The sequence below is a fragment of the Eschrichtius robustus genome, chromosome 6 (genome assembly GCF_028021215.1).
Source record: "Eschrichtius robustus isolate mEscRob2 chromosome 6, mEscRob2.pri, whole genome shotgun sequence".
In the NCBI taxonomy this organism is placed as follows: domain Eukaryota; kingdom Metazoa; phylum Chordata; class Mammalia; order Artiodactyla; family Eschrichtiidae; genus Eschrichtius; species Eschrichtius robustus.
Genome location: NC_090829.1, coordinates 143,702,260 through 143,726,545, shown reverse-complemented (window position 1 = coordinate 143,726,545; position 24,286 = coordinate 143,702,260). Strand labels below are relative to the sequence as shown.

At 50.2% G+C, this 24,286-nt stretch overlaps 1 protein-coding gene across 12 annotated transcripts; it reads left to right on the top strand.

Annotated features, from left to right (window-relative positions):
- The first annotated feature begins 4,957 nt into the window (after positions 1-4,957).
- On the top strand, positions 4,958-22,616 carry ZBTB21 (zinc finger and BTB domain containing 21). Of its 12 annotated transcripts, none has more exons than XM_068547130.1 (5): positions 4,958-5,057; positions 6,498-6,587; positions 8,030-8,227; positions 10,377-11,302; positions 16,146-22,616. In XM_068547130.1, the coding sequence occupies exon 5, from the start codon at positions 16,158-16,160 to the stop codon at positions 19,299-19,301; it is 3,144 nt and encodes a 1,047-aa protein (XP_068403231.1). In that variant the 5' UTR covers positions 4,958-5,057; positions 6,498-6,587; positions 8,030-8,227; positions 10,377-11,302; positions 16,146-16,157; the 3' UTR covers positions 19,302-22,616. The 12 variants fall into 12 exon arrangements, with proteins under 12 accessions (XP_068403231.1, XP_068403232.1, XP_068403233.1 ...); XM_068547129.1 differs by lacking the exon at positions 4,958-5,057 and adding an exon at positions 5,436-5,775; XM_068547128.1 differs by lacking the exon at positions 4,958-5,057 and adding an exon at positions 5,436-6,172.
- The last annotated feature ends 1,670 nt before the right edge of the window (positions 22,617-24,286 follow it).

Genomic DNA, 24,286 nt, shown 5'->3' with positions numbered 1-24,286 from the left:
AGGGTGGTGGGAAGAGACAGGAGGGGTGATCAGGTCCTGCCTCGAAAGAAAAGGGCACGGCGGGCGGAAGCTTCTACTCGGGGGGTTCTTCAGTTTGGTACCCTCCCTTTTCTTACCATGATGTGCAAAGACCACGCTTCTCAACAGTGAGGACACAGTGGAATTGACACTCAACCCAGCCCAGTTTCAACCATGCTCAAGAGAGAGCCAGGGCCCACCCAGTTCTGAGGCTCACTGGGCATCTCATATGGCATACACCATGAGGGTGGTTGTCATAATCCATTCACACAGAATCTAACATTTCACCACTTCTCATTTCCTCTTTTTTTCTACATCATCAAGTGCTTTTCAAAGACCTTCCCCCATGGCTGCCATGGAAACAGGAACACTGCCTTTACATGTAGTAGGTTAAATAGTAGCCTCCAAAAGCATCAGGTCCTAATCTCTGGAACCTGTGATGTGACCTTATTACAGAAAACGGGTCTTTGCAGATGTGATTAAGTTAAAGGTCCTGAGATTGGAAGATGATCCCTGATTACCTGGGTGAGGCCTAAATGCCATCCCAAGTGTCCTTATAAGAGAAAGGCCACAAGCCAAGGAATGCCAGCAGCCACCAAAAGCTCAGAGGCCACCAAGAGGTTCTCCCCTGTATCCTCCAGAGGGAGCACAGTCCCCCTGGCACCTTGATTTCAGCCCAGTGATACTGATTTCAGATTTCTGACCTCCAGAACCATGAAAGAATACATTTCTGTTGTCTTAAGTCATCAAGATTGGGGTAATTTGTTAAAGAAACCACGGAAGATGAATCCACCCCCCTCTACCTTAACCTGTTTAAAGGGACAACCCCTCAACTTACAGGTTGGGCAAATTTGGACGTCTAGACACAAGTTCAAAATGAAACAGAGAATCACAGCCAGTTAAAACTTCCCACTTCCAGGGAATTCCCTGGCGGTCCAGTGGTTAGGACTCTGCGTTTCCACTGCCGAGGGTGCAGGTTCAGTCCCTGGTTGGGGGTCTAGATCCCGTAAACCACATGGCCAAAAATAATAATAATAATAAATAAAAACTTCCCACTTCCAAATATGTAGAGGCTTATGTTTTTAAACCCCAATTTACAAAAAGGCTGTTTGGTACAAGAAATACAAACAGGTCGAGTTATGATATTACTGACATAGACTCAGACATCACTGTGACACAGTCTCTGAGGGAAAACTGGCCATCGAGGGCAGATGGCCCAGGACACAGCGCTAGCAACAGGCCCAGAGCTCTGGGACACACAGGTTCACAGGCACAGTCTCTGCACCAAGAGCCCACAAGTGAAGCAGCTGACCTGCTAGCAGCCAGTAACTGATGAATAGATGTCACAGCAAAGCAACCGCAGCGCAGGGGCAGGAGGCCTGGGGCTGAAGCTTAGAGGAGAAATGGGATCTGCCAGCAAGCTGAATAGGAAAAGGGCATCTGGGCAGTGCTGGTCCCAGCCATGCGTGGCTGGAGCAGTTGGTGAAGGGGGGACGCCCAGAGCTATCTCCACTCCACTTTGTAGGTCGTGCCAGCACTGAGGCTGCAGACAACATCCAATTTGCACTTAGAGAGATAAATCGGACTAAAAACGTTCTGGGTTGGGACGGGAAGGCGCAAACCCAAAGCAGGAACTTGGATGAGTGGTTACAATGACTGGCCAGAGGCCCTGGAGCCAGGGAACAGCAGCAGGAGGGCAGGTGAGGACAGATCAGGGGTGCTTAGAGGTAGATTGATAAGACTGAGTGACGGCTGACTGCAGACACTGAGAGAGAAGAGTCTAAAATTACCATCAGGCTTCTGGCTGGGGTGACAGGGCAGCCCCACTAAGTAGGACGGAGAGAGGGGAGGAAGAACAGCTTCAAGGGAAGACAGAAAGAACATAGGAAGTTGAGCTATGTGAGCGCAGAGCTGTAGGTTATCCAAACGGTGATATCTAACAAGAAGCTGGCCAGATAAATGATGTGAATTGTGTGTAAATAAATACACACGTATATGGAGCTAGAAATCCTGCCGGGATGCATCCGTGTATGGATAACACACAATAAAAATATGAACTCAAGGTCAGGCACCATGCTGGGCACTGGGCAGGCAGAGGGGAACAGGAAGCCCACTGAGGGGGAGAGGTTGCTGGCAGGCAAATCCAATAGCAAGTGCACAAGTGTATAACAAGCTACACAAGCGGCTATGGGAGCACAGAGTGGGGGGCCCCAAACACATAATGAGGGTGAGTGATAACAGGGGAGGGGGCTGGGGGAGTCCTGGAGGAAGGAACGTGAACCAGCAAGATAAAAATATCAAGGGCAGACTGAGTGTGCACAGGGCAGGGGGAGGAACAGCTCAGGGGAGAGGACAACGCACAAGGACACTCAGAGGTGAGAGGCAGAGTGTGACTTGTTCAGAGAGGACGTGTGTCCATGTGGGTGCCGGGGGACACGGGATTAGAGGCGGGCTGTCACCAGTCTGCTCAGTCACATTATGAAATTTGAATGTCATCCTTAAAGCAATAGAGAGCCATCAGCAACTTAAGCAAGGGAGTGGCATGACACCTTTGGCTTTTTAAGAAGATCACTTGAACTGCAGCACGAGGGTGGATTGAACAGGGACATCCTGGAGGCTGGCGAGCAGTTAGGAAGTTGGGGACTGGCCCGTGGTTACATTATCAGAGGTACAGCCAGGAGGTGGATGGCCCCGACTTGGTGATGGGCCAAATACTGGTGATGAGGGAGGGGCTCTGGCTCAGGCAGCTGGGCTCACGTCCCAGGGATGGACGGGGCTGCAGGGGGTGAGTGGAACAAGAGGGCCACGGTCAGAACATCAGGAGACCCAAAGTGTGAGGACAGTTAGGGCAGAGGAGCTGACACAGGAGGCTGAGAACCAGAGGTCAGATAACGGGTAGAAAATCCAGGGGAGGGAATTCCCTGGCAGTCCAGTGGTTAGGACTCTGCGCTCTCACTGCCGAGGGTGCAGGTTCAATCCCTGGTCGGGGAACTAAGGTCCCGCAAGCCGTGTGCTGCGAGGCCAAAAAAGAAAAAGAAAAGAAAATCCAAGGGCATGAAGCATCACTGAAACGAGTGGGTTTGAAGGAGCAATTGGTAGGGTCACAAACCAAAGAGGCAACTGAACAAACTGCTGGATTTAGCAGTCAGGCCCCTTTTAGTGAAATGGCCTGATCATTAAAGAGGAGACACCAACGTGTTATCTTCCTGAGGCAGCTGGAAGGGATGCAGGCAGAAGACGATTGCTTTTGGCATACGGTACAGTACGCTGAAAACTAGAAAACCCAGCTTCTAGCTCTGGCTACACAGCTGGTACACGTTTTCTCACCCGTAAAGTGGGGACAACTATGTGTGCTCACCCAGCCTAAACACAGGGGACCCTAAAACTCAAGGTCCTTTGAAAGACACTGTTCTTTTAGTTCAAAGCTACTTTTTGCTCCACCACCATTCAGTTCAAAATACAAAGACACTTTTTCAAGTTTTTAAAGTGTTGCAGAAGAAAACTTTTAGGTGCAAGATTCTTCCTTTGAGACTGCGTCCTCTTAAAATTAGTGGAACGAAAACAATTGACAATAGAGCTGTTCATTTTGCAACACGTTTTTAATTTTAATCAACCTAATGCAAGATTATTTCTTACACATGTTCCTCAGACGTTTCATAAATTTTTTTACCTAGGGTCGTATGTATAAACTCAACTTTAAAAAATTAAATTTATCTTAAAATTGACATTTGGAAAATATTAAACAACATGGATTTAAAAGCCAGGAATTTAAGCATTGGTCCTAAAAAGTATCACTTTAAAAGGCAGTCTCGGGAATTCCCTGGCGGTCCAGTGGTTAGGACTCTGCGCTTCCACTGCAGGGGGCACCGGTTCCATCCCTGGTCGGGGGACTAAGATCCTCCATGCACCCCGGCCAAAAAACAGAAAAACACGCAGTCTCCTCTCCATTCCAATCTAATCTGTTTTGTTTACCTTGCCTAACAGAGCCTTTCTGTAGAGTTAGTGTTTACAGTTTGGCATTTCTGTTACACTAATTTTCTGGTTTTGAATGAGAGAGAAGTGAGTTTTCTAATTAATGGTCTTGTAATACTCATGCAAGAAAACGACAGTCTAGGAGACAGCAATTGAGAATTGATATTAGAGAAAATAAGTTAGTTGCCTAGCGATCGCTTAAGCCAATGCCTATTAAAAGTGAAAGTTTTCGTCTGTGAACACGCAGCTGACAAGTGGATGATGCCACGCGAGGCTGAAGAGCAGAGCTGCCACCCCCATCTGCTCAGGCGGGGTGAACCTGGAGGCCCGTCCACCCCAAGTCAGCACCGAGCGGTCCCCAGCGATCGGACCGCCCAGCTGGGAGGAAACGTTAGCGCCCAGGTCGGTTCTCGGCAGGTCGCACGCCGCGCGCCGCGCGCCTCCACGCCCGCCGAGAGGCGTCCGCGCCGCCGAGATGCACCTGGACCCGGGCACCAAGGGGCTGCCGTCGGAGAACAGTCCTCCGAGCGCCGAGCGGAGGCGCCGCCGCAGCGCGCCGGGCCGGGAAGGGGCACCACCCGGCGAGCCCACCGGCGCGTGTCCCCGCGGCGCCAAGCCCACCGGGACCGCCGGGCAGAGCGCGATCCGCGCCACCGCGATACGCGCCCCTCCAGCCGCTGCCGCCTCCCCTCAGGGCGGCCCACGGGGGACGCGCGCCCCGCCTCGGGCCGGGGAAGGACGCGGGCGCGTGCGGCTCGGGAGGAGGAACACCGGGCGGAAGGCGCGTCCGGGAGGACCCGGCGGCGGTGGCGGCGAGCCGGCTGCCATCGGGCCCGCCCTCGTCCGGCCCCCCGCGCCGCGCACCTCCCTCGCCCCGCCCCCCGGCGCCTAGCGGCCAATCACAGCGCCGCGCACGTGACGAGCGCTGCCTGCGATGACCTCATCCCTGGTGTGGGATGACGTCAAATTCAAGATGGATGGAATCACAGCGGCAGCGGCGGCTGCGGCGCGCGCGAGCCGAGTGTGAGCGGGAAGGGGCCTGGCGTCTGCCTCGGGGCTGAAGACCGGTGAGTAACTGTCAGGCCCCTGGCCCTAGGAGAACTGCGGGGCCCGTGGTAGGCCACAGCCTCCCCGCAAAACGCGGCCTTTCCTGACGTAACTCTGAGGTGATTTCTCTCCTCCTTTTTCTCTCCGCCGGCGGGTTGCGGGCTCGGAGCGCTTTTGCGCGTGCGCCGGGCCCGGCGCTCACCGAGCATGCCCCGGGCTCCCACGTAGCCCGTTGTGCCTTCACACTGCGCATGCTCCTTGCCCGCACTTGGCCTCGCCCTCGCCACTGCGCACGCTCCGTCCCTCACTGGGCTTCCCTCGCCGGGCCCGGCGCTCCTGCGCCGGGCGGTTGGGGCGCCTTCCGGCCGCGGGCGCGTGCTCCATCCCGGGCAGCCGTGGAGGCCGGCCGGTGTCTGCCGTGGCGGCCGGCCGGTGTCTGCCGTGGCGCGCGGGCGTACGCGGAAGCTGCGGGGCGGGGGGACCCCCGCACCTGCCGCGGCCCGCGCCCCCGCCCCACCGGCCCTCGAGCCCCGCCTGGCGGCCGCCGGCGCATCCAACCGATGACCCGAGTGGACTGCTTGCCCCGCCCCGCCTCGCCTCCTGGCCTGCCCCCCGCAGACCCCCGGGAGGACCCGTCTCCCCGATTCTCCAGCGCTGTCCCCGAGCGTCTCTGCTGGAATGCGGAGGGCCTCCCCCGCCGCTCGGGAAAGCCCCCGTCCGAAACCTGCGGCCGGAGGCGTAGGTTGCCGACCGGCCGCGCTGGAGACCCCCGCCCAGAGACCTCTGCTGGCCGGACTCCCCGAGATCTTTTCTCTTCTCGCCCAGACCGCTTACCTGGCGCGCGTTCACTGGGCCCCGTACGGGAGAGCATGGCTGTGACCGCGGTAGCGCCCCTCGGTCCTGGCCCTCCACCCCGGTTGCCGCGCGCTCCGACCGCAGCGCCGCGCGGTTCTGGAGGACGCCGCTTCGGCAGCACGGTTTAGAGGGGTGACCGTAGAGACAGGTTCTCCAGCGGGGCGGCCTGGCAGTGGGAGGTGGGGGAAGCGGTGACCGGAGCCCGCGCAGTGCACAGCGCCCTGGGGTCTTAGGGCCGGAGCCACCAGCCCTGCTCACGCCTGGCATCTGGCGGCGCCAGGTATTCTGCAGCGTCCAGGACTGTTGACAGCGGTGACCCTGCGTCATCCATGGGGAGCCTGCGTTGTGGTCTGATTCCTTGTTCGGAAGAAAGTGGGTTAATCCGTGTCAGAAAGGTTTCTCGTTGACAGTTGCTTTTGAAAACTTTTACCCGCTGGTGCTTGGAGTAAATCCTTCATCCACCGTAATGACTAATAGTCATGACGTTTAAATATGAGTACCAGTAAATATCGATGGTAAAAAGAAAGTAGACATGGGGGGCATTGGTTCACTTAAAAATAACGTTGCATCTAATTTATTCTTCCTTTTTACACTGTTCGGTGTAGAGTGTGCTTCATTCTCTGGAAATAAAAGTTGGAAAGGATATGACCCCCGCCCTTGAGGAACCTGACGGTGTTCATGGCAGGGCATGTTAGGTGTGTAACAAAAGAGGGGCCGAGGTACTGAGAGGGTCTCTGGGTGAGGGGCGATGACTGGAGGAACCAAAGCCGGTGGGGATGAGGAGAGCAGACGCTAGAGCTGATCACGAGCAAGGCTTGACAGGGGCTGGTCACTGGCTAGAAAGGAAAGAGAAGAGGTTTCCAGTCTGGGAGACCTGCTGGCTGGCAGCACACCGAACTAAACAGGGAATGTGTGGGGACGGGCAGATGTGGGAAGGCAGGGTCCTAGGTGCCATCCTGGACAAGAGGGCTGCCCTGTGATGGACGAGTCCTGAGAAGCCTCAGCAGGGATACAGAGTTGGGAGTCATCGGCCGGTAGGAGCTAAGGCCACAGGCGCTCACACACAAAGCGAAGACCGCTGCCACGCGCTGCTCTCTGTGCCGGATGCTGGAGCAGCAGAGATGAGCCTGCTCAGGCCTCGAGCCTTAGTGATGGTTTCTCTCTTTGGCCAGTAGGCACCTGCTGGGCCTGCACTAAGCATTAGGAATACACAGCTGACAACAAGGGTTCTTCCTTTTAAGGACTCTCATGAGAGGGTAGATATAAAGGCAGATCATTCAACATAGTTGTGTTATTGCAGAGGAGACGAAGTATTGTGGTAGCTTAGATGGCTAAGCTGCTGGCCAGGAGCACATCACTAGAGCTTTGTAGAGATGGTGACGTTTGAGCTGGATCTTTCTGTAGAGGTTAGCCAAGTAAAGGAAAGGTAAGAAAGATAGTCGGTGGAAATTGGGTGTGCAGGTTTGTAGGGTAGGTGCTGACCCTCATGCTGTCCAGTAAGGCTGGAGAGATGAATTGTGATCAGAATATGAAGACTCCTGCGTGCCAGTCTGTAGAGTTTGCATTTTATCTAGGGAGGAATGGAAGAATCAATATAGTATTCTGAAGGGTACTGGTGGGACCAGCTCTGCGATAGGAAAACAAATAAAAGGCACGGTTTCCACTCCTCATCTAATCAGAGTGTCAGAGTACAGAAAAATCAACAGATATTATTGTTGTGTGAGATACCACGTTGGGCATTGCGAAGAGTGTCAAAAGACATTAAATAGATTTCTAGTCCTTAAATAGCTTACATTTCTGCTGGGGAGACAGACAACTTAGAGTATACGGCACTGAATAAACACTGCGTAAATGGTGTCCCTCTGTAACACTGCAGTTGAAAGGCGTTTGCTCGTTATAAACTGCAGTGGTCAAGGAAGGTGTGTACATTAGTTAGCTGGGGCTGCCGTAACAGACACCACAGACTGGGGGCCCTGAACACCAGAAATGTATTTCCCACAGTTCTGGAGCCTAGACGTCCAAGATGAAGGCTCTGGCAGGCTTGATTTCTCCCCAGCCTTCAGCTTGTGGGCGGTCGTCTTCTCTGTCTTCACATGGTTCCTCTCTGTGTCTGTGTCCTTATCGCCACCTCTTACAGGAACACCAGTCACGTTGGATTAGGGCCCACCCTTAAGGCCTCATTACAACCTACGGTCTCTTAGAAGACCCTGTCTCCACATACGCTTACATTCTGAGGTGCTGGGGGTTAGGACTTCGACCTAGGAATCGCAGGGGACAGTCCAGCCCATGACTGAAGGCTTAATGGAGGAAATGGCCTCGAGCTGAGCTTTGAAGGGTGAGTAACATTCAGCTGAGTGGTGTTGGGGGCGGGGTTAGGGGGGATCTGGGACATTGCAGATTGGGTGACAGAAGCAGCAAGACCTGCGGGTGGTGTCTCAGAGACAAAGTATCTGAAGCAGGAAGTTATCACGAGGCGATAACTAAAGGAAAGAAAATTTAAAAAGTAGTTTGAAACCAGATTTACAGAGCCTTGAAGTCCATGTTTTTAAAGTTTTGCATTTTAACCTAATGGAGAACCTTCGTTTTTATCATTTTATGTCTTTTTACTCAGGTCTTAGGTCTCAGCTAAACTGTCACATCGAGGCATTTCCCGACCATCCCCTCCAAACCCTGGTTACCTCCCCCCAGTCATAGCTCCCTATTTATTTCCACTGTAGCTCTTAGCACAGTCCAAAGTTATCTTTTTTTACTTGTTTCCCTGTTCATCGTCTGATTTACCCCGATGGAAAGTGGGGGCCTTGTCTGTTCTGTGCGACCCTGTATTTCACGTGTGTCTAATTGTGCCTTGCACGTAATAGGGGCTCAGTAAAGAAGTTGAATTCATAATAGTAATACTTAATGTGTGCGTCCAGTGAATGATCAAAGTTTTGTTCTCAGAAGCTCAGTCAAGATGGATTTGGAGGGCATGACGGGAAGGACGAATACCACTTGGAAATCTTATTAGTCAGGGTCCTTTAATGACAAGAGCAGAAACTGCCAGGCCAGCTTGAACAGAAAAAGAAACTTAAAGGTAGAGAGAGGGCTGCTCTTGACATTGAAGGAAAGACAGAGAATTGGGCCAGGAAGGACAGAAACCAAGGTAACTGCAGGAGCCTGTGTGGCGGGCGCTGCCGGCTGCACCCTGAGGCCAGGGCTGAGATGAACCAGCTCCGCTAGTCGCTGCCTTTGTTGCTCTCAGCCCGTATTCCAAAGGAGAAAGTTCCTAACGGGCTGGGCATTGGTTGTGCGCCCGGTCCTGAGCGAGGGGGGCGCAGCGCCTCAGACTCCTCGGGACCGGGTGCTTCGGCGGGAGCGGCACAACAGGAGGCAGCTCTGTGAACTGGGGTGCGCTCTGCTGGGTGGGGCGGCGCGCGCACCCTAGACCAGACCAGCCCCCCTCGGGGGACACTAAGCCTGTGGCGAGATGGGGTCCCAGGGGTGACATCGCTGCCCTTGAAGGGTCAGATCGGCGAGGCCGGCTTTGAACTCCCAGGCGCTTTCGAGGATGTCTGGACACCTGCATTGTCTCCAAGTGAGCCGTGATGAGGTGTAAACTCAGAGCCGCCTGCCTGCCACCATCTCATAGTAAAATCAAACGGAGAGAGTCAGGCTAGACCCAGAGGTGAGGGTCTGGGGGTGAGCGGGGTGTGTGTTTATATTCCGAAGCCAAACGTAGATGCTTTGTTTTTCTACCTACGTGTTTGCTTTGTGTTCTATGCATTCCTTCTTTCTCCCAGTGTCATGGTTAGGGCTATATAAGCAATCTCCAGCATTCCAAAGGATTGTGTGCCCAGAGTTCAGTTTCACATTAATGTTTTGTATTAAAGAGAGATTCTCCTATAGAACTGGTGGTAAGGGTTTTGTGGGCTGGTCTTGGAGCAAGTTTGATTTACAATGTACCTTAGCTCTGATACCAGCCTGAGTGTTCGTCTCCAAAACTCGAAAGCTGGTGAGGTTATTTTGGTCCCTTCTCATCTCCCCTTCTGCGCCCATTGTTCCCCTCCTGGTGTCCTTTTATCCAAGTGTCTAGTTCTGCTTTGCTTCTGTTTATATCCCCGGAATGTTCTATGGTCCAGAATTGCCTACCTTTCCTCCATCTCCTTAAAAATCTCAACTTCCTACAGTTGGTATAAAGAGGGAATTATTTGCATTGAATTACGTTATATTAAGATATGAATTCCCTGCCCCTCTTAGCACTCGGCACCTGAGGACTTTGAGGTGGTGGTATGAAATAGTTTTCTGGAATCCAGTTGTGAAGTGCTCTGTAGCCATTCTAGGGGATTGGAACTTCATTCAAGCCAGGGGCTTCTGGAGATTTTAAGCTCTGGCACTATTAGATACATGTTTCTGGAAGGTATCTACAGTAGAATGGTGAAGAGTGGAACCTGTAGTATTGATATCATAATAATTGTCCGGTAAGCAATGAGTCCCCCATCTTCCCTCAGGTCCCCACTGTTCACTCATCGACCCTCCCACCCCTCGGCCAGATTAACTGCTTCCTGTAAACAGAATTCGCAGCACTTTTTGTATGCTTCGTTATATTTAGTCTTACATGTCTGTCCTACCATGGAAACGTTCAGGAAAGGAAGAAGAGGAAGGAAAGTGCCTGCGCGCAGACGGGAAACACTATATGTACCAGGAGCTTGCACACATACGGCGTCTTTTGTTCTTCGTAAGAATCCTGTGTGGTGGGCAGTGTTAGCCCCATTGAACAGGTTGAGGAAACGTGTACTCAGGTTGAGTGATCTTTACAAGGTTACATACCTAACAGGTGGCAAAGCCAGGATTTGAGACAAGTAGACTAATTTGAAAGTCTTTCCCGTGGAGCTATAGTGACGGCCGTGAATTGTGAACTGTAAAGATTCTCTCATTTTGAAATATCAGGAAACAACATGAAATAGAAACAATTTAGGCAGAGTTTGGGAAGATATTTGTGTGCAGGGATCCAAGTGGTAAGCAAGCCCGCCCCGCTTCAGGAGCTGGTTTTCCTGGGGGATTTCCTCCCAGCTTTTTCTGTGGCAAAGGGGCCTTTTCTTCCATGTTTCACCCACTTTTCTTGTAAGAGCACCAAGGTCTCCACCGTGACTGAAGTGGTGGCGGGAGCTCGGGCGCTGGAGGCTCATGGAGATGAGCGGTGGGCAGGAGGGGCCGGGGATGCAGCGGCAGCGCGCGTGTCCACGTCAGAGCCTGCAGACCCGGCATGCGCTGTCCTCTGTGAGTCAGAGGTCCTGAGCGTCCACGAGAGATTGGAGTTTGATGACCCAGCAGATTGATGGAGGAGAAGGTACCTCCAGCACCAAAGCTGGCCTCACCTGAGGCTGAAGAGCAGAAAAGCAGGCGGCCTTGAGCGTTCAGTCTGCACATCCACCAGGTACAAAGGGTTTTCTGGATTATCTCGTGACACGCAGCAGTCGTGATTCTCACCCCCGTTTTTGCCTGCGTTCTTAGTGTAGCATTTTATATTTTTAATGAAGTTGTGAAGCTCAATAAATATACCTACTGTGTCATTAAAACACAGAAGTCCAAAATGTTAATTGTTTGCAGCTAGACCAGGAAAGGGGCCATTGTTAAGCTTTGATGATTGAATTAAAAGGTAAAAGCAAGGGCTTTTTACACCTAGAGCCCTTGTCCTGGGCTCCTGAAGAAGATGGGAGAGGTCACCATCCTCCGATGACCCTTGGGGGGCCTTAATTTTGCTCCCAGGGCCTCATGCCTCCACCCCCTCCCCCCGCCTCATCACCCGCCCTCCCCTCCATGTGTCTTTTGCTCCAGCCAGGCACTTGGTCTTGGCTCTGTGTACTGGACACACTGCTCCTGTCCTTGAAATGTCCTTAACGCTTCCTTCCTGACTCCCATATTTTCTGACTCCTGCCTGTTCAGGAAACTTCTTTTGTAGAATCCCTTCCCTGACCTTCCTCTCACCTGGATCCAGTGTCATCACCTGTACTCCATCTGTACCTCTGCACCCTGCCCCCTGGTGCTTAGCACACTGGAGTGTGTGGTGGATTGACTTGTCCTGTTCCCACGCAAGACTAAGAGCCGTAAGGCAGGACCATGCTTGTCAGACTGCCACCCTCCCTGTCTGGCCAGTTCTAGCACATACTAGACTGGTGCCCGACCATGAGAAGTGTGTAACGTGATGACCAAGAATCCAGGCTCTGGGGCCTGACTCCCAGCCCCACTGTTAACTGACTGGGTGACCTTAGCCACACTACCTGACCTCTCGATGCCTCGGTTTCCTAATTTGTAAAACAGGGATGATGGCAGTGCCTAGCTCAGATGTTTATGTGGGAATTAAAAGAGGAAACTAGAGGTTGGTATGGTGTGCAGGTGAAGAGCATGGCCTCCAGAGCCAAGTCATCTGGTGTGAATTCTGCTCTGCTCCTTATTATCTGTGCAAACTTGAGCCTCAGGCACATAGCCTTAACCCTGTGTGCCTCAGCTTTCTCAGCTGTAAAATGGGGATAATGATGGTACTACCTCCTAGGGTTGGTGTAAATATTGAGTTAAAGCCTGAAAACTGTTCACAGTGCTACGTGGCAGAGTAAGCGCTCAGATGTTAGCTGCTGTTCACGCCCGATCAGTGTCTAGGGAATGGTATGGAAAAATCAATACCTGGAGCTGTTCTGCACTGGTTATCAGGAATTTGGACATGCTTAGCCACTTTTCAAGCAGGCACTCTCGTTGATGACTATAAATTAAGGCTAGAGTCAAATGAATAGTTTTAAATTCCAAATACTTTTCAGGGACAGTGGCTGTTCCTCTTACAACTCAACTCTGTGACTTATTTTTCCCTAATTTCCTGTTTCGTTCAAAAAGTATGGAAGCCTGTGGTTTAGGGGTTAGAAGCAGTTACTTAGAACAAAAATAGAGGTCACGATAATTTGAAGGAAGAAAAAGAAGGAAACTTTTCCGAACAATGAAAAGTGAGAAAATGCGGGTTTTTTGGCCTGTAGGAATAGGGGGCAGATGGTATGTGCATTAGCATTGCTTCACGTCCAGGGATGTAGAAAATCTCACTCGGTTTAGTCCTCACGCAGTCCCTTGGTTTCTTAGTTGGGGTTCCCCCAAAAGCAGACCCTGAGACAAGGATTCAAGTGTAGATGTTTATTTGGGAAGTGATCCCAGGAAGCACAGGAAAGGTTGCAGGGGAAGTGAAGCAGGAAGGGATGCCCATGAAGGGTACATTAATGACCAGGTCCCTGCTGACATTTAGAATATTTAAACTGAATTCCTGAAAAAATTCTGAACCAATTTTTCAAGCTTCATCTCAAGGAAAGACATCCTTCCAGTTCTGGCAGAAACCTTGGAGACACCCTTAACGCCTCACCTTCTTTCCCTCTGCAGTCCGTCCATCAGATACCCTAATGGCTGTCTTTACCTCCACCGCTGCCCCGCTGCCCCGGGCACTGTCCTGTCTCGCCTGCATCAGTGCGGTGGACTCCTAGCTGACTTCCCAGCCTACACCCTCTCCCATGGTCCATTCTTTGCAACATAGCCAGAGGAATCTTTCTGAAACAAAATTCAGGTTGTCGTCATTCCTCTTCTCAGACTCTTCCAACAGCTGCCCTGGTAAAAAGTGCAGTCCTTCCAGCGGTCCCCCCAGCCCTGCACAGTGTCTCCTCAGGCTCCTTCAGTGTCATCATCCACGGCTGCTTCAGCTCTGCGCCAGCCCTGCTGTTACCTCGTCTCTTCCCTGTGCCTATATGCTTGCTCTTCCCTCAGTGATCCTCATGGCTCACCCTTGCGTCCTTCAAGCCTTCTGAAATGTCACTTTGTTGAGTGAGTGAATAGGGGAATGACGTGAGTTCTGGTAAAATTTGTAGCGTGTTACAGGTGCTGAACAAATGGTAGCGATTATGGTTTTCTTTTCTGATTCTCACAGTAACATTATTATCCCTACTTTACAGTGGGGAAAACTGAGGCTCAGAGAGGTTGATTAGCTTAGAGCACTGACTTTCAAACTGTCTTAACTCTGACCCACAGGTAATCTAGAGAAGATTTAAAGTATATGGGAGGATGTGCATAGGTTATAGGCAGATACTACACCATTTTATATAAGGGACTTGAGCATCCTTGGATTTTGGTATCCGCAGGGGTCCTGGAACCAATCCCCTGCAGATACTGAGGGACCACTGTACATCTCACCCCAGTGCCCGCTTACATGTGTGGAAATGTATGCATATAACTTGTGAAAGTTTCACAAGATCGTAGTCAGCCTTACTACATTTGAGACATTCGGACTTTTCTACTCTGCCCTAGTCATTTTTTTCAGTTGTTCACTTCAGACCACTAAATTGATTTTAAGAGACCCTTTTGAAAAGTACTCGCCCAAGCTTTTGATTCTGCATCTGCTGCTTTTCCCTGTGGCAACATCTGAACTAGCTGTCTCAAAAATTAATTGCACTAAAAATAGTGTTCAGAACACGGCTGAGTTATGAGTGTGGCATTATAAGCTTATTTTTTTCTCTGCTGACCTCTGTAAATGATGACAGGGGTTTCTTTGCACATAAATAGATGTGTGATTACAAAGACAGTATAGTAGGATTAAGGGAGAAATTTAAATGGCTAGTCAAAAAAAAGGAAGGGAAAATCTCCTTCTCAAGCACTCACCATCGAGGTGAAACGATGCCAGGCAAGAATGAACCACAGCTCGGTGCAAGCTGACCAAGGCAGTTGTCTGTGGACGGGCTCCAGGCGTCGTCTCTGGAAGCAAAGTCACATCTCCAGGTCAGTCAAGTGGAGTCAGTACCTCAACAGGAGCCAGATCAGTGGTGAAGAAGACCGGGGATCACGCTTAGTCACTCCAGGTGGTGGCCTGGGAAACTCTTCCCTGCAGATTCTCCTGAAGAGCACAGAGGCTGGTTGACCAGCAAAGCCTGGTCCTTTGAAGCCCGAGGAGAACCTGCAAACGTGCGGGTACCGTGTTCGGTGTATCTCTAGCTCACCCTCTAGGGAACGATAAAACTGTCCAAATAGTCTTAGTTACTCTGAATCCATTTTATATTAAAAAATAAATGTCATAACTATTTTAAAGAACAAGATGGCATTATAAAACCAACCCAGAGAGACGAGACATTACCGTAGCAGCAGCCTGAGGGAAGTGTCAGATTTGGAGAGTCAGGCGTCCTCTCTGTGTGAAATGGCTTCATCTTCGTCAGAGGGTTAATCTGCACCCTTTTATGCTGAATTAAATATCTATTAACCCTGCAGTTTCTGAAAATTAATTGCACATTTGTCAAGTCCTTACTAGGTATGACATACAGGCTCATGTAATTTTCGCAGCAGCCCTAAAGGAGGGCACAGTTGTTACCCATCTCACATGAGGGACCTGCTAATCTGAGATGCTAGGGGACCACTAGGGAGGAGCTCAACCCCAGCCTCTCGGCAGACACCCACCCCCGCCACCAGCCCCCCAGGAGGCCTTTAGATCTCACCTTTAGATTTGAAGAGAGTTTCAGTGAAATCTCAAGTCAAACCCCTTAGTTTAGAATTAGTATAATTAAGTTTAGATCCAGGCTAAAGCTTCTACTGTGCTATTGTTGAAAGTGTAATTTGGTAAGAAAATAGTATTCGGATTGCAAGGTGTTTAGCATAAGAAAGAAAACAAACTTTTTTATTCTTTAATATTTCTAACCTTTGCTAAACACTTTGATGCAATAGTAATTAGCAAATGATTTTCCTCTTTCCAAATTCTCACCTATTTTTGAGACCTCTACTTTACAGCCTATTGTTAATTCACATTGTGTTTAATCACATCCAGTAATAAAACTGCTTTCCTTTCAGAATTACAGACTCTGTGGGGTTCGGTACTTCATACTTACTCTCTGAGCCAATAAGGAATAGAATTAAGCCTCAAACGGATGTGGGCCCTAAATATGGATAATAAACCTTGTTTTCAAATATTGCTTCTCAACGTACCTGCCAAGTTGTAGCTGCCTTTTTGCTGGTATGGAAATGCCTGTTACAGACCTTAGTTCTTAAAATTCTTCAGTTTTAATGATTGATGACCTACTTAAGCCATGAGACTTGTTTCTGTATATTCTCCTTGTTATTTAAGTAAGATTGTTCATCCAGAAACCTCTTGTTGGGCCACAGTCCGCTAAGCATTGGCACCTGTGAGAAGACAGCTGACGTTCCGGGCCCTTGAGGAGCCCTCATCTGGGGGAGCTTCTCACCGCCCTGTTCACGGTGATCGCACATTTGTCTTTCAGGTAAGCCCGAGCATGGAGGGGCTGCTGCATTACATCAACCCAGCCCACGCCATCTCTCTCCTGAGCGCCCTCAACGAGGAGCGCCTCAAAGGGCAGCTGTGCGACGTGCTCCTGATCGTGGGGGACCAGAAGTTCCGCGCGCATAAGAATGTCCTGGCTGCCAGCAGTGAGTACTTCCAGAGCTTATTCACAAATCAGGAGAACGAGTCACAGACTGTGTTCCAGCTGGACTTTTGTGAGCCAGATGCTTTCGACAATGTGCTGAACTACATCTATTCTTCGTCTTTATTTGTGGAGAAAGGCAGCCTTGCTGCTGTGCAGGAACTAGGCTACAGCCTGGGCATCTCCTTTCTGACCAACATCGCTTCTAAGACGCCCCAGGCCCCCTTTCCAACGTGTCCCAACAGAAAGAAGCCCTTCGCAGAAGATGATGAGAACAGTTCTCAAAAGAGAAGCGTCATCGTTTGTCAAAGTAGAAACGAAGCCCCGGGGAAAACCGTGAGTCAGAATCCAGCCGACCCGAGCCACCCTCCCCGGCCCTCGCCCGGCATCGCGGTCCAGGCCAACGCCAGTAAGGCCCCCGGCCCCAAGCCCACGGAGCCAGCGCACCACGTGGCGGCAGCCGAGAAGAGTCGGCCGAAAGATGGCCCCGCGGGCCTCGCCGGGCCGTCGGAGGAGCCGAGCCGAGGCGGCCTGGCCAAGCGGGCCGCGGCGCCGCCTTCGAAGCCCGCGCAGGACCGGGCGGCCGCGGACGAGAGGCCGGGCGCCAGCGCTGCGCTCCCCAGAGGCGTGGCCGTGGAGCTGGCGCTGCGGAGCCCGCGGCCGCCCGTGCTGGCTCTGCGCGGCGCCCCGGAGACGCCCTTCCTGCTGAAGGAGGCGGGCCGCGGCGGCGGGCCGGGCGAGGACCGGAACCTGCTCTACTACTCCAGGCTGGGGCTGGTGATCCCGGCGGCGGGGCCGGCGCCCGGGGCCCAGGCCGTGGACAGGAGCGGCCCGCTCGTCAAGAGCCTCCTCCGCCGCTCGCTGTCCATGGACAGCCAGGTGCCCGTCTTCGCGCCCGCCGCCGACCTGCAGCCCCCGCAGGGCTCCTGCTCGGCCTCGGCCGACGCGGCGGGCAGCGCGCTCGGCGCCTTCTCCCGGGGGCCGTCCTCCAGGGACGCGAGCGAGGCGGCGGCCCCCGACGCCCGGGCCCCGGCCCCGCAGCCGCACCGCCTCCGGTCCTTCAGCGCCTCTCAGCCGGCCGAGCGGCCGGGGGCGGCCCCCGGGCCCGAGGTGCGGGTCAAGGCCGAGCCGCGCAGCCCCCCGGAGCCCGGCGACATCATCCGCGTCACCGTGGGGGACGCCGCGGCCGCCACGAGGGACCTGGTCCCGCAGGCGGACGACGACCGGCAAGACGCGAGCCGACTCCCGGCCAAGAGGCGGTTCCAGGCGGACAGGAGGCTGCCGGCCAAGCAGCCGAAGGCCGAGGGCCGGGGCTCGCCGGGCGTGGGAGACCCCGGCGAGGAGCGCTCGGGCCCGCCTCTCCTCGAGGCCGACTTCCCGGGTTCTGGCTTGAGCAAGGACGAATTCGCTGAGTTGGAGGGAGCGAGACCAAACAAAAAATTTAAGTGCAAACACTGCCTTAAGATCTTTAGATCCACGGCCGGCCTTCACCGGCACGTGAACATGTACCACAACCCCGAGAAGCCCTACGCCTGCGACATCTGTCACAAGCGCTTTCACACCAACTTCAAAGTGTGGACGCACTGCCAGACGCAGCACGGCATCGTGAAGAACCCGTCGCCGGCCGCCAGCTCGCACGCCGTTCTGGACGAGAAGTTCCAGAGGAAGCTGATCGACATCGTGAGGGAGCGGGAGATTAAGAAGGCCCTGATCCTGAAGCTGCGGCGCGGCCGGCCCGGCTTCCAGGGCCCCGGCGGCTCCCCCGCGCAAGCCATCAAGAGGAGCCTGAGGTCCCGGGCCAAAGGCGCATACGTGTGCACGGCCTGCGGGAAGGCCTACCGCTTCCTCTCCCAGCTCAAGCAGCACGTGAAGATGCACCCGGGAGAGAAGGCCCTCGGGGCCGGCAGGGCCGCCAGGCCCAGGGAGCGCGCGGCGCCCGGGGGCCCGGCGGGCGGCGGCTCGGAGCTCTACCTGTGCCGCCTCTGTAACGCCAAGCTCTCTTCTCTTCTAGAGCAGGGGAGCCACGAGCGCCTGTGCCGCACGGCCACCGTGTGCCCCTACTGCAGCCTCAGGTTCTTCTCGCCCGAGCTCAAGCGCGAGCACGAGGGCAAGTGCGAGTACCGCAAGCTGACCTGCCTGGAGTGCATGCGCACCTTCAAGTCGGCCTTCAGCATCTGGCGGCACCAGGTGGAGGTGCACAACCAGAACAGCATGGCCCCGGCCGCGGGCGCCTCCCCGCCACGGCCCGACCTCAACGGCGAGGCCAGCGGCCCGGCCCGGCCGCAGGCCCTGCCCGAAGCCGGCCGGGCCGACCCCGCCGCGGCCGCCGCCTCCACCACTGCCGCCGAAGACGACCCCGCGGGCGGCCACGGCCCCGAGCCTGTGAACTTCGACCCGGAAGACTCGCCCTGCCTCCCCGAAGACCTCAGCCTCTCCAGGCCGCTGAAAGTCCAGGTCAAAGAGGAGCCGGCGGAGGGGCCCGAGGAGGAGGCGCCCGAGCCCGGCGCCGCCCCCAAGGACCTGTGGCCGTGCGAGAAGTGCGGCAAGACCTTCCCGGCGCCCAAGCAGCTGGAGCGGCACCAGGAGCTGCTGTGCTCCGTGAAGCCCTTCATCTGCCACGTGTGCAACAAGGCTTTCCGCACCAACTTCCGGCTCTGGAGTCACTTCCAGTCCCACATGGCTCAGGCCGCCGAGGACCCGGCGCACCGGGAGCCCGAGGTGGGCCCGGGCCCCACCGGCTCCCCGTCGCCGCCCCCTCTGCCCCCGCCGCTGCCCAAGATCCAGCCCCTGGAGCCCGACAGCCCCACGGGCTTGCCCGAGAACCCGGCTCCCAGCGCCGACAAGCTCTTCGCGGCCCGGGAGTCAGACACGCTGTTCTACCACGCGCCACCCCTCTCCGCGATCACGTTTAAAAGACAGTTTATGTGCAAGCTCTGCCATAGGACATTCAAGACGGCGTTCAGTCTCTGGAGCCACGAGCAGACCCACAGCTAAAAGGCCGCCCGCCTCACTCCTGGGAGACCGGAGCCCCTCGCCAGATTTCAGCCTGTGTCCTGAACTGTGTCATAAGGAACAAAATGTCTTTCCGAAAGGAGTAATAAAGGTTGCAAACTGTCATGCTTGAATATAAGTTTGAGGTAAACTGATGTTCGTCAGCAGTGTCCTTACTCAACCTAGAAAAACTCCAAAAAACCTTGTGCTCCTGGACCTTACAGTCACAGGATGACTTGACTTCATTACTGTTGAAATTTGTTCTTGGTCGTTTGCATGGTTCCTCATTCCATGGTATCAGTATAATCTTTTACTTGAGGTGGTTTGGGTTTTTTTGTTTTTACTGATTTGCAATTAGTGAAACACTGTTCAAGTATTTCTTCTTTTGATTCTCTTAAGACGCCTAAGTTCTGGTTAAATCTCAGCCGTGTTTGTAAGTCGAAAATGTATCAGAACGAAGTGGAGTAGTTTGCAGTATTAAGATCTTAGAATACTTAAGCAATAAAAAATGATAAACCTCAACTTTAATAAGTTATCCTGACACTTGATAAAAATAAATATTTGGTATTTTGTGGTCATTGAGAACTCTTTTTTGTATGAAAATTGTGAGAAATATAAATCAGCAATAGTAATACTTAGATTTTTATAAAATAACAAAAACTTGCTCTTGGGTCATTTCATATAATTAGTGATGGAAGACTTGGGAAATGAAAACATTAAGATTTCTGGAAGCCCTCCACGTCGGTTTCCAAAGCTTCGGTAGTGGCGGGCATGGTAACCAAAAGTGCTCCGCCACGGCTCGGAGTTCAGACCAGCATCGAGGGGCTGTGCGTATTTGCTTTCCTCTGGTTTGTGCTGTCACAAATTGAAGCTCTCAGTGTATTGGGACAGAAAACAGATAGCATATGGCACAAAATTTGAATTTAACAACATTAGGATAACAGGTAAGGTCAGGACGTATATTTACATAGATCCCAAGCCCCCGGAGTGAGTACAGCTGCTCTAAATTCCAAATTACCGTTTACTTTCAGAGACTTGAAGCAGAGGGAGAAGCCACACTGCAGTCTCCACATGCTTTTCGAGAACAATATATACAATAATCAATTTTCCTGCCTCTTTGTCTTGTGATTTCTGTTAGAATTTTTTGGAGTTTATGGTGGTAAAGTGTCCACAGTGAAACCATTCTGCTTTAAGTCATTGCTTAATATTCCATAAATATGTATTAAAGTACTATCAAGGGTCCAAAATTAGTGTTTGCTACTTATTTTGGCCCATAGGGCTTGGGCTTCTTTTTCTTTTTTTTAATTTTGTGTAAATTGTAATTCAAAGCCTTTCGGTAGGTGTAATCCAAAAGTTCAGTGGGGTGTTTCAAAAGGAAAAGGAGTTTATTTCATTGGCAGGGGTGGGGAAGTGAGATATATAAAAGCAGAAATATTGTTGAAACCCCTAAATTCTTTCAAGGTAATGATGGATTAAGCCTCCAAGTGTATTAATTTTTTTGCAAGCTGTTCTTTCAAATAAGAAAGTCAACTACTGTGACTGAGAAGTAATCTGCTGAGTGCTTAAATTGGTGCTCTAGCAGAAGTCTACTCATCAGTCTCATAACCCGCATTCCATACCAGCGGTAGGAAGGGGATTCTTACTTTTTTATTGAAACACAAGCATTTTTATAAAATTCTAACTGACTTTGTACACTGTAGAAATTACATATGAAATTTTGCCTTTTATTCTTTCATTTGGAAACTATCAAAAGTCCCCGAATATGGTTACTTCCTATTTTTGTTCGTAAATTTGATGGAGAAAGTAAAATAAAATCAAGTTGCAGTTATTGATTATTGCCATCTTTATGTTTTCTTGAAGAAATCTATGCATTTTAAAGACAAAACGAAAGCATGTGATTTTATGTGATGGATTACTGTTCTTTGAATTCACTGCCTGTGTAATGTGGTATTTCTTACTCTGATCGTCCTGGTAGCTATCACTTCAAAAAAAGCCAGTTTCCTTCAGAGTAGTCGTTACTTATGGCTGTGGAAGGATGGGTTAGTAATTCCATGATACATGGGATCTTGGCATTGTAAATTCAGGATCCCAGGACTTGAACCTTTATGCTACATTTTTGAAGATTTTTTAATAACGTTAATTAATAAAAAATATTTTTGATCTAAATATAGGCTCTGCATATCTGTTAGATTTTTAAAATTGCCAGTGTTTGGTCTTGTTCACATTTTTGTCTAGGCAAGAAACATAAGATTTCAAAGAAAATTTTGAACCAAAAACATTTGTAATGCAGTTCTGGTTTTTCTATTACTTTTTATACTGTACCTTAAAAGCATCAGGCTGGAAGAGTTTATTTTGGTGGTCAAAAAATAGGCTTCCACTCATTTAACTATTTTAAATGTTAAGATGTAAAATAATGAAAGACACATAAATTGCTTTATTCAGTAAAGTTTTGTTTAAGAATGTTTATCTCAGCCAGTAGGCAAATACTTGGTATAAGACAAGTTGGCCTTTTCTTGCTGAAACACGTTAGCTAGTAAAGATATTCTTGAAAATGTTTTTTTCTGATTGTAATTAATTTTTGAAAATGTAGAAAGCTCATTATTCCTTGTAACTATTCAGGATGCCTGCTTTTTTATGCAATTGTGGAAAGAATGTCAGATGTTTTAATATATTCTTTGTTAATCTGAAAACTTGTTATTGAATCGTTTTCTTCATTTGGGGGAGGGAGGAACACCACAGAAAGTGTGTTTTTATCCAAGTAAGCAATGGAGGTAACAAATCGTGTGCATTTTTTACAGTAAAAATATCTAAAGAGTAATAGAATATTCACCTTTAAAACTAGTGGTTAGTATGCGTTTATAATTTTGTCAAAATATACAGCTAACAGTTCGACAGTGACGTTGTCTGCATTTGTAGGGAGATGGATGTGGTTCCTGGTTTTCTGTTTGGGAACAGATCATCATGGCCTTCTCTTTAAAAATATGCCCCAGCACTTAATCGGTGATAGTCTGATCCACACACAGCACCCATTGGTGCTAAGAGTAGAAACTGAGACAAGAATAAAATGTGCCCTTTGGTGGAGAAAAGAGGTGTAATCAGGCCAGCCGGACGGTCGGATGAGGGAGGGACAGGAATGGACTGATCCAAGTTGGCCTTTGTTCCCTCAAACTGTGTGTGTGTGTGTGTGTGTGTGTGTGTGTGTGTGTGTGTACAGCCAAAATCTGGAACTTTAGGAAGTAAAGTTATTTTCATTTTCTTACTGCAAAATAATGTCATTCATAACAGGTTTCTTTATAAATTGCACTAATTAATATTGGAATGTTACGAGTCAGTTTATCAATTTCTGATGTGTCTGATGTTTTTTCCAATAATTGTGAAAAGCATTATTGATTTAAATAATGCTAGCACATATTCTTTAATAAGTTCTTTAACACTGGCTTTTTTTTTTTAAGTTTTACAAATAGGTTTTTCTCTTGTGGCTTTAGCACTTTAAGTAATTTGACGTTTGCATAATTTTTGGGGTGCCCGCTCAGTGCTTCCGGTGTGTGCGCTAGGGCGCCCCGTTGCCACGTGACTGGGGGGATAACTCACTGTCCGTGTTTAGATTCTGGAAGAGAAAAAATGAGTCAATGTCAGGTTTTTTAAAAATTCCATTTAGAGACAGTCGTTTGGGAACCAAAGTATTTTACTGTAAATCTTTAAAACAATTGAATTCAGTGCTCTTTAGTCATTTATTAGTGCTGTCCAGATTTTCCACAAAGTTATACTTGGTCAATACTAATTCTCAAAAGGTGAGCATTTCTTATTGACATTAATCAAGGCAGTTTCAAAATTTTCATTGAATGAATGCTTATTGCTAAAAGAAAAACAGATGTGGCTTTATAACTGTGTGTATTTTGTTGTCATACGCCTCAGCAGAGAAATCATTGTTCAATTTTATTTAGGAATAAGCTTTTTTGGACTGAAAACTCATAGTAAAATAGGACTTCTACCTAATGTTAAGCCATTGCTTATTTGTATCCAATTATCTGTTTACTTTGCTTAAATCTTGACTAAGTTTGATTGGAGTCAATAAATTTGTACTGTATTTTGTTTTGAATCATGGTCTCATTGGGATGTTTTGGACTTTTATGATATAATTAATAGAGTTTAAATTTGTGAAAATTTAATTTATGAGATAAAGCCCTCCTCTTTGGGTAGTATGAAGAGCCACTTGAGTCGTGAGAGAGATTTAATTCCCCTACCGCTCCAGGTGGCTTGTAGAATGAAATTTGCACTGAAGCTTAAGTTACTTGGGCACCACAAATACATGATAATTAAAACCCCATGGGGACTTCCCTGGTGGTCCAGTGGTTAAGACTCCGCACTTCCCCTGCAGGGGGCGTGGCATGGGTTCGATCCCTGCTGGGGAAACTAAGATCCCACATGCAACGTGGCGAGGCCAAAAAAAAAAAAAAACCATAAGCGGCAATCTTTATCCACCTTTTCTTTTTTTTTTTTTTTTTATACTGTTCAGATGAGTAGTTTTTAAGCTGATTGTGGGGTAAATGCATGAAAGGAACGTGTTAAGCACCCTGCGTTGACATTTCAGCATAGCAATCGATAAACTAGTTTTGTTTCATATTTTAAGGGTTTCCAGGCAGCAGTATCTTTTATCATTCTAATCTAGCTCTTCCAAAACACCAAGACGTGTTCACTCCTTTGCTGTTAGCTTTCCCTGTAAGTGAAGAGCTGGGGTGACCAATGCCGAGTCCGTCCATCTGGGCTTGCCCTCGCCTCTTCCCGTGGTTTTGTTTTCCCCGCCTGCTATCCCAAACTAGCCTCTCCTGGGAGCCTCTGGTTAAAAGTTTCTTGAACACACTGCACCAGGAATAAGTGGTTTAATCTTTATTTTAATCTGCTTTAGCCCTGCTATTCAATTTGCCATCAAATTTTGTTTTGTTTAAAAAACTTAGGTTTGCCTTTTGTTCTTAGTAATCACGGCTTTT

Bases quoted from the DNA above. Each gene is read 5' to 3' on its own strand.
- ZBTB21 (XM_068547132.1), top strand. From the start codon at position 16,158: ATGGAGGGGCTGCTGCATTACATCAACCCAGCCCACGCCATCTCTCTC.